Source organism: Octopus sinensis, linkage group LG6 (genome assembly GCF_006345805.1).
Source record: "Octopus sinensis linkage group LG6, ASM634580v1, whole genome shotgun sequence".
Taxonomy (NCBI): Eukaryota; Metazoa; Mollusca; class Cephalopoda; order Octopoda; family Octopodidae; genus Octopus; species Octopus sinensis.
Window position 1 is genome coordinate 83,862,128 of NC_043002.1, and position 10,367 is coordinate 83,872,494.

The 10,367-nt window shown below is 37.6% G+C and overlaps 1 protein-coding gene across 1 annotated transcript in view; it reads left to right on the plus strand.

Moving 5' to 3' along the window:
* LOC115213439 overlaps positions 1-10,100 on the plus strand; it is a 21,354-nt gene extending 11,254 nt beyond the window's left edge. The window contains exons 4-5 of the mRNA XM_029782415.2: positions 5,708-5,929; positions 9,822-10,100. Coding sequence (XP_029638275.1) covers positions 5,708-5,929; positions 9,822-10,010 — 411 coding nt within the window. The 3' untranslated portion in view covers positions 10,011-10,100. The remainder of the gene's footprint in view (positions 1-5,707; positions 5,930-9,821) is intronic.
* The last annotated feature ends 267 nt before the right edge of the window (positions 10,101-10,367 follow it).

Genomic DNA, 10,367 nt, shown 5'->3' on the forward strand with positions numbered 1-10,367 from the left:
CAGGATTGGCATAAATGTCTCTTCACATCTGACATCGATATGAAACTTGAACAATTCAAATTTGTAATGCAAGCTATATACTACATATCAGCTCCGGGGAGAAAGGCCACTGTGCACAAGAACAGAATTCCCTGGGGAAGGAAAGTTCTAATGAGACAATGTACAAAGATTGCAAAAGCACCTAATCAAACGATTCAAAAGCAATTAAAGATCCCGCCTGAAAATAACTACAGGAGATTGAGAAAAATCTGCAACCCTCCCCCCAAAAAGAAAGAGCAGACAAAGAAACATGGATTATGGGCGATAAAATCAAATCCTAAAGCCTTCTTCAAATTTGTCACAGAAACTGCTTCGGTGTAATGCAGGGTAGGACCACTCTTCCAAAAGACAACTCCCTCACAGGAAACCTTACGAGTAATGAAATATTCAAAATCATTTTGACATCCTCCACTTCTAGAGTTCATGCAAGTGAGCAAACCAGCTGAGTTCTTTGTCACTATACCCACAAAAGGGAGGCACTGGAGTTTGCTTACATAGACAAAAAAGATGTCATACTGGCATTAGATGAGAAAAGCCTGAATTCAGTTACTGGCCCTGATGGATTCCCAACAAGCCTTCTAAAATCATGCAAATGAGCTGTAGCAAAGCCACCGCTGTCTCTCTTCTAGGGAGAAGATAAAAATAAAAGAAAGTTGGAATTAAAAGGAAGCGCCAATCCAGCTCCGTGTTGTGTATACGTCTGTCTGTTAGTCGAGCTTATGAAATTGTCGGAAGTCAGCTAGTGTGTAGAAGCTTGGCGGCCTGTGTACAAGGTTTAGAGAAGGATGCAAAGGAAGATGGTAGCTGAAGTTATTCTAATTAGTGAAGGGAAAATAAAGAGGTGGCAGAAGAAGTAATCATGTGACTAATTAACAGTTAATAATCACGCAGATAGATAAATATATTGAATAAGGTCTTGAGAACATAAACGTGTATATTTATAAGGTATGAATAGAAAGAATGCAATGGGTAAAGTTTAAGAATTAGAGGTCCCCACCAAAGCAGGTGCGCAAAATGTAGTACGTACGTAGATCTAACTCAGGTAGAATATTTCGATCTATGACGCAAAAAATAAAGAATCGATAGCAGCAAAAAGCTATAGCCTCCCTTTTTGGCGGTTCAGAAGACAGTGTGAACTTCATCTGAAGATCTCGATGGATCGATCCTTTGCTACAGTTAATGCATGAAGTTCTACCATTCTGATTGGACCTTTTCGTTTTGCTAATGGACCAGGTAACATTGTAATGGGTGTTATACTATTCCTAAGATGGTGCAGGTAATTAGTTTGTGACTATTAGTTGTTTTGAGCTTTTACTTCAAGCTAAGCTGATACCATTTAGTACCCTCTGTCACTTACTTGACGCTTCAAATTTGCCTTTAGGTTGTTAAAATGTAAATAAACCACCATATATATATATTATATATATATATATATATATACATACACACACACGCACACACACACACACACACACACAACACACACACACACCACACACACACACACACACACACACTAGCAATGCATCCCGGCGTTGCTCGGGTGTTATGACATACAGCCATATTGTATTATTTGTTCCTTTCTTATGGGCAGAATCAACACAGCTGATATATAGTGAACTGGATTACTGACGTAATGGAAGTAATTGTTTGTTTGAAAGTGAAGTGGGGGAGGGGTACAATTTACATGGGTCTGCATGAAAGTGCTTTAAGAAGGAACACAAACTATGCATTGTTTCAATGTATAAAAGGGGGTTAATACGATTTTGCCCAGAAATAACGTTTTCAAAATTTTAGTTTTACTCGTACCCACTGCAATTTCTTAATTTGTAACTTTTTTTACGATTTTTTTTATCTATGTAGAAAAATACAGAGATCACGAATCTGAGAAATATTTTTTCTTCCAAAGTTTAATTTTTCTTAAAGAAACTTTCAATGCCCCTTCCCCCACCTCACACACCCATCACCTACCCGCTTTCGAAAACTAAAAACACCTAGTGTTTCACTTTCGTCTGATGTTTCTCGCATGCGTAGAATTGCACTGAAATAGCAGATGTAAAAAATATTAGAGCACCACCAGAAAACTCCGTATGCTAGAAACAACAGGTAAACGACATTATTTCTGAAGAAATTTCCCCGCTTTCCAAAAAGCTAAAAATGAAACATTCGGAGTTTGTAGCTTTTTGAAAGTGGTGAGGTGATGGGTGGGTGTCTGGGAAGGAGATTTTAGAAGAAAATTCTTAAAGATTTCTCCATGGATTACTAAGAAAAATATTCGAAAAAAGTTTTAAAAATTAAGAAATTGGAATGGGGAAGGGGAAGATTAAAATATTGAGAACGTGTTTTAGGGCGAAATACTTATCTCCTGTATTAAAAACATAGGAATAGGAAGAAATTTAGGAAAAAAATCAGGTGGTGGGAGAAAATTTCACCTCGGACATGCTAGAAACAACAGGTAAAGGACAGGATTTCTGGGAGAACTTCCTTTTAAATTTGTATCGAAGATCAGGCTTTTAAACACGCTCATCATAAACACGAATTACAGAATAGAAAAAGTTGATTTCAGTTGGATTTGAGCTGTAATTTTTCGAGTGCACATAACAAGAAATAACATAATTCATACAGAAGTTTTACCTAGAGTGTGTGTGTATGTCCGTGCGTGCGTGCGTGCGTGCGTGCGTGTGTATGTATGAGTGTGCGTACGTGCGTGCGTGCGTGCGTGTGTGTGTGTGTATGTGTGCGTGTGTGTGTGTGTGTGTGTGTGTGTACCAAAGGAAGTTATTTTATAGCATTCCTTCGTTTGAAGTTGTCAACTCGATCATATGGTCGACCATATGTGATCATATGATAGTTCGTTAATTTCCGTAAGAAAATTATTTCCTTATGCTTTGAAGAGAGCAGAAATTGAAAGGGATGAGAAAGTGAAAAGGCGACATTTGCTTTCAAGTGAGAGCAGAAAGTGAAAGATATATGTACGTATAAAATATATATGTACGTGTAAAAGATATATGTACGTGAAAAAAGAGAAGCAAAAGTAAAAGAAATATGTACGTGTAAAATATAGAACAGTATTATCTAATCGGTACGGAGCCGAAATTAGACCTCAATGGAGACATACAGAGAAACTCCATCAGAAACTTGCCGGTCTTTCAAACGATCTAACCTTCTTGTGTAGATGTAGAGACTCAAAGCTAATACCCCTGGCTTATTTGTTCTCATCTTGACACCAGTTGATTCAAAAAAGCTCGAAGAGTAGCGGAAAGGGCAAGGCACGTCCTCGTCCGTGAGAGGATCCATTATAACCGTTGGAAAATCATCAACTAAATAACGAAATCAAAGACAGGTTATCTTCATTAACTGGGAGAATAATCAGAGATGTTGAAAGAAAAAGAATCCAATGTAAATAATGTATAGAACTCCTCATCTCTAAAATATAGAACATATGTACATGTATATGAAATGGACGTGTGTGTGAATGTGTGCGTATGTGTGAAAGAGAAAGAGTGAGTGAGTGAAGGTGTATGTTGTCATGTATGTATCTTTTGCATCTATGTGTAAGTGGCACTCTCTCTCTCTCTCTCTCACACACACACACACACACATTATCTTTCATATACACGTACATAAACACATATGCATACATCTTTTTTGTATGCTTGTGTGCGAAAATGTGAGTGACTGTATTCCCCCGTAACATATAGAGAAATGGATGTCTTTTAAGGTACACACTCATATAGAAAATGTGACGTCCTCGTCATGGTATAAAATGTCGTTTAGGATAGTTGAATTATATAAAGATAATAATGTTAAATTTTTGGAATGCAAATTTATAAATGAAAATAAAGTTCATTTGTTAGCCGAAAGATTACTGAATCTTTTGATACCCCATACGTCAAAATCGGCAACTCAGTTTTCGAATGTATTCGCTAATTTCTGTAAGAACTTTTTAATTTTTTTATGCTTTCAAGAGTGCAGAAATTGAAAGAGAAGAGAAAGTAAAACCGCAACATTTGCTTTGAAGTGAGGGCAGAAAGTGAAAGATGTATGTATGTGCATATGAAATGGACGTGTGTGTGTGTGTGGTGTGTGTGTGTGTGTGTGTGTGTGTGCGCGCGCGTGTGTGCATGTACTAGAGAGAGAAGGAAAGAGAGAGTGAATGAGTGAAGGTGTGTGTTGTCATGTATGAGTGGCATTCACTCGGTCTCTCTATATCTCCCACACACATATCTTTCGTATACACATACATAAATACATATGCATACATCTTTTTTGTATATATGTGTGCGTGCGCGAGTGCATGTGAGAGAATGAGAGAGACTGTATTTCCTCTTAACATACAGAGAAATGGATGTCATTTAAGGTACACACAGAAAATGTGACGTCGTCGTCGTTGAATTGTGGTATAAAATTTTTACGATAGTTGACTTATAGCAAAGATTATAATGTAAAATTTTTGTAATGCAAATATGTAAATGAAAATAAAGTTTATTTGCAGTTCTATATTTAAGAGATGAGGAATTATGTACATTATTTACATTCCACGGATATTTGTTCTCATCTTGTTTGTTGTTAACACAACGTTTCGGCTGATATGCCCTCCAGCCTTCTTCAGGTGTCTTGGTGAAATTTACTTCGCAGACGAACATCGCAAAGCTGTGACACAAGGAGGTATTGATAAATCGGGTATAGCTGATCATGTATGGAAGAATGGAGACCACCTCCTCCTGTGGGATGAAGTTAAAACAATAGATAGAGAACACCACTGAAAAATACGAGTACTAAAAGAAGCAGCACATATGCTAGGACACAACAACCTCCTAAGCAGACCGAGTGCAGATATGAGTAGCATATGGGAACCGATATTAAGGAAGGATAGAAAAATATTAAATTTATAAGCCCTAAAATTTACTCCATAAATGCCCACGGGCATATGGCGTAGTGGTTAAGAGCGCGGGCTACTAACCCCAAGGTTCGAAATTTTCCCAAGACACCTGAAGAAGGCTGGCAGGTATATCAGCCGAAACGTTGTGTTGATGAACACAAATATCCGTCGAATGTAAATAATGTAAATAAAGTTTATTTGGCAGACGTAAGATTACTGAGTCTTTTCATACCCCATACGTCAAAATGGCAACTCAGTTTTCGAACGCATAAGGAAGATACACACACACACACATATACAAACTCTCTTTTATGTATATGGAAGTGTCCCTGTCTGTCTCTCACATTCCCTGTGTGTCTATCTCTTTCTGTCTCCTCCCCTTCACTGATATCAGCCACCTTCATTATGCCATATTTTCCTGAGCCAAACACTTTTGCACTCCTCTCATTTTATCATGTAATAGCCCAACCTCCATAGTCGGTCAATTATCGATTTTTATTGAAATCCAATCAGTCTATACTTGAGCTGGATGTTAATTCAACATATATACAAAGTTTGGTGAAGATTGGTTCTCTGGTTTGGGCACCAGGATAATAACAGACAGACGGAAATTGCCATTTATATATAAGATGTATGTATTATGAATATGTATGCATGTATGTCGCCACTGATATAGGAAGAAAGTGATTGAAAACTTACTGTTGTTGCAATTAGCCGGTCGGCAGAATAAAAATATATTATATATGAATATAAACACACTTAATTATGTATGCTACTCTCTTACAGGTAGAAGAAGTTACTAACTGGTTTACAAATGAACTTATTAATGACCCAGACGTATTAGCTGACACGAAGATCGAAATTGTTGACTATGCAAATATCGTAGCAGCTACTGGCGCAAAGATCAAAGGCTTTCGTACTCTTATTCTCCGAAATCATTACGTTGAACGCAGTGTCGTTGATATGGGTGTCCTTCGTTACCCTGATTTAAATAAGCCCTACTTCAAGGTAATATTTAAAACCACAAATACTCCCCCATTTTATTTATTAATTTTAAAATTTTATTTACTCATTCTTATTTTTTATTTTTCATGGAAAGTGCCAAATTTCATACCTCATAGTACTTAAGATTCGTTGATCCGGGTTCTGATTACAAATCTCAACTAGTTGGAGATAACTTTACATTTTATTCTATCTATTTCTCTCTCTCTCCCTCTCTCCCTCTCCCTTCTCTCTCTCTCTCTCTCTCTCTCTCTTTCTCTCTCTCTCTCAGAGATAGAGACATGATGATCACGATTTTTAAATCCACCATACTCATCAATTCTTGTCAGACACAAAGAATTAGTTTAATGTTTGATTTTTATATCTTCTATTACTCATTTGTCTGTATCACTCTCTTAACTCCTCTCAACAATCAAAATCTATAACATTCAGTAACTTACTCTTTATGCGAAGAAAGACTGTCTGCGAAGGATGAGAAAAGATGTTGCTAAAAAATTGTCGGAAGCCGCTGGAAAATCAAGTCACAACATCTTACTCAAAAGAGTTGAGTGGTGCAGCACGAACAAGCAATGAGGATAGTAGAAACATCTGACTCAAAGGTGCGGTATTTGACTCATCAAAGCACGAGCTACTATGCGGGAGTTTTGTTGCTTATATTAGTAGACGGTCATGGTCCGAAACACCTAGAGCTGTTTCACCGCCTGATGAGACACTGATCAATGCATTCGGAAACGGAGTAAAGCAGCACGCTCAGCACACAAGTGTGGTATTGATAGTTTCAATTTTTGCAGATCTTAAGCCAGTTCGTGTTGATGCTTTAAATACGATGTCTTGAGTTCGACCCCACTAGCATATTGGATAGATATCATTTTCCTGAATCGGCCCATATTTTGTGACTGAAATTGGCTAGAATTAACATTTATAGAAGTCAGTCAGTTGGATTGTATCCGTAATTCATCGGTACACCCTTGTTACACACTGTGTTACACTGATTCTACTAACAAATTACGCTATGGGTACATATGTCTGAAGAAGGTTCAGGCGCTAACACTTCAATTCAATGAACAGGTAGTTCAGTTGATCAAACAATTGATTCCTCGTCAACGACAGAGATACATCCATCAACTTATTTACAGTACACACATGCACGGAAACCCTTTTATTCTATAAATGCATTGAATACTTGCCCTCAACAAAACATACTCTATGTAGCACTCTCATTCAAAAGAAAGAAAATCAATAAGCCACTTCCTGCATATTCTGATCATTAACCTTTATCAATTGATTAGAATTTCTGAAACACACGCTAATTTGCCAAGGAAACAGAAGTAGTTATCATCTGATTCCATCAATATTACCTATGAACTGTGACTTCTTCCAAACATTGAAGAACATGCTATTGGTTTTTAAACAATGATCAGCGCTCTAGCCAACTACATAATTAAAAGATGTCTCCATTCCATACCAAACCAAGAAATTCTGCCACTGTTCATTGTGGTTTCTTGCAAAACTTATTCTATGAATCTGCCTTCAGCTTCGTAGACTGATTCAATGTGAGACAAGAATCGTTGACGTGCTTGCACTAAATGGTCCTCCTTCATTTCGGACACCACCTGTACAATGGCGGCCTTCAGTGAAGCTATGGTATTATGAAGATGTCGGTTAGTCTTTCTTTCAACAACGCTCCAAACGTAGTTCATATGACTTAAATTTGACGAGTTTGGTGTTACATGATCGTAAAGATTATCTAGCATCTGTTTTTTAGTTACGTGGGCTCTGGTGAGACGGTGCTGAATTTTGTCGAAACACATATGACCTTCCACTGTGCATTCGAAATATCTATTCGTCGAAACGGTGCTCGTCTAATGTGAAGAGTGGACATTACACATGGATGGCACTTGTATGTAGAAAGTCAGAGAAGCGTGATGGATGATATCATCCTTCTAGAAGTGTATGTAGTTAGATACTAGTAATGGCATTAATGTGAGAAGGAAACGCTGGGAATACGTAATCTCTGACAGGTACAAGAGTATCAACGTACTGTATATTAGTTAAAATACAGACGAAGAGAATTTATATCGTAGTGATTCGATTTGGATAGAAGATTCAGATGAAAGAAATGGGAAACTGAGCTTATCGACGAAAAACTTTGCTAATAAATTCTTGTGTCAGATAAAAAAAAATGAAATTAAACATTGGGAAATGTATACTTAGATATACTATGTCAGAAAATTGAAGATTTGATTGCCATGGATGGCATGTCTTTAATCATATAGGTTTGTAGGCTCATAACCTTCTTGGAAATAAACAGGAAGAACATGAGATTCAAAAGTATTTAACGCACTCACTTATCTAAAGACGTTAAACCCATACTCCTTATTTAAGAAAACTTTGAATTAGAAACAAAATCATTTTATTCTGGCTATCAAAATTATCAGAAATTACCTCCGCGGTAAAGTTCACACCCTCAACAAAGATAAAATTACATTGATGAGCTCAAATTTTGTTTCCAGCTCATGAAAAATTATTGAACATACTTTAATCACCTTTATCTACTGATCTTTTACAATGCTTCTTACAAACTTCTAAGAGTTTATCATAATTTGGACTGTTGTACATGTCAAAGTCGTCATGATGTCTGGTAGTTATACATTACAGGATGTTTTACTTGGTGTAGATAAACTATATAAAGCGTCACTCTGAGTGATTAACATGAAGTCGCTTGCCAAAAACTGATAGGCACCGACGCACAAATATGCTGTACTATTTTATTTTATCTGTCTTTTGCTACTGCTGCTGTTGCTGTTACTGTTGAGCGAACGGTCTTCGTCCCAGAGCTCACAAGATGGGAGAAGTCCGAAACGTAGTCCTTTGCTATTCGTAATACCCGCAGAAGAGAAAGCAGGTCAACCCCCGACACCGAGAGCATCGACGGATGGATGAATGCGCATCCAAGCTCAGCGGTTGCGTAGGAAGTCGGGGACAAGAAGCAGGAAGAAAGAGTGGGAGAAAGTTGGGGCGAAAGAGTACAACAGGGGTCGCCGGAGCCTCATGGAGCTTTAGGTGTTTTCGCTCAATAAACACACACAACGCCCGGTCTGGGAATCGAAACCGCAATCCTCCGACCGCGAGTCCGCTGCCCTAACCTTTGGGCCATTGCGCCTACACGTTTTTGCTGCTGCTAATGCAATAGCTTCTACTTCTCAGAACTGGCTGGTCACATGTCATTTACATTCACTCACTTTCGATATACTCGTCTCTATTCTTCTCCGTAACCCGTATTATGTGTCCATTAACAATTACTCACACTCCTTCCTATTCAGAACCTCAGCTCTCTGGTATTCCTTCTTAGCCTATATTTTTCCTGCAGCAGTCGACTCATACTGTTGAAGAAGAACATTAATCGCGTCATGGGTTTGTGGGGCTATGTAAGGCCATAAATACAACCTCTTCCTTCAATCTCTCAGTAGAATTTTATCTTTTCCTGCTTCATTTTTCTATCGATGTTACATGATCACTGGACGTTAAAAGACCATAGGTTGGAACTATCCAAATTTTGAGAGGCTATTTTTTATGACTGAGATAGAGGAGAGGAGCAATGCTCAAGCCCTTTTTTAATTTGTTAGGGCTTCCGAAACTGGTGGGAGGGAAGGAGAAAAATATCCTCAAACCGGAGACCTGATCTGAAGGCTTACAACAGAGTGGGACTCTGCTAAAAATACTCAAGGGTCAGAATATGGTATTAAACTGGACGACGGATTAAATTCCATGTCCCATTGTTTAATTTTGGTCGTTTGACAAAATATTTTCAAAAACTAAATCTTTCATGTTGTTTTCCCAAGAATTTTTATCAATATTTTACATTTCATTAAAAGTTTTTTTTAATTATTTCTTGCAGTTATTCCGTATCCAGTTGTTTGCTTACAGACAATCTAAGGCAGTGTTATTTATGCAAAAGGATACAAGCGGAATCAGAGGACAGTATCAATCAATGGTTTTCGTACCTAATGAAGCAGTTATTGCGAAATTAAAACAAGCAACCAAAATTAGAGCAGCAAACGAAGCTTTAGAAATGTTTAATGAATAAAACTATATATCATACATCATGTTAGGTTCTACTTTACAGTAGAAAATAAAAAGAGGTCGATTTGCAGAATCGGAGAGAGGAAAGATAAAACGGCATGCAATATTTAATTACATACTTTCACGTTCTGGGTTCAGAACCTGACAAAATAAATACCAGTTAAATACTAGGGTCGACTGAATCGATTGTTCTCTTCTCCACAAATTCATATTGCATTAGAGTAGTTAAATATCGAAATGAATAGTAATCTTTTCTTACGTAGGTACGGAGTTAAAAATCGGAGGGGGGGAGGCAACGAAATCGACCTCAATATTTGACTGGTACGTTATTTTATCGACTCGAAGGATTATTAGGCAAAGT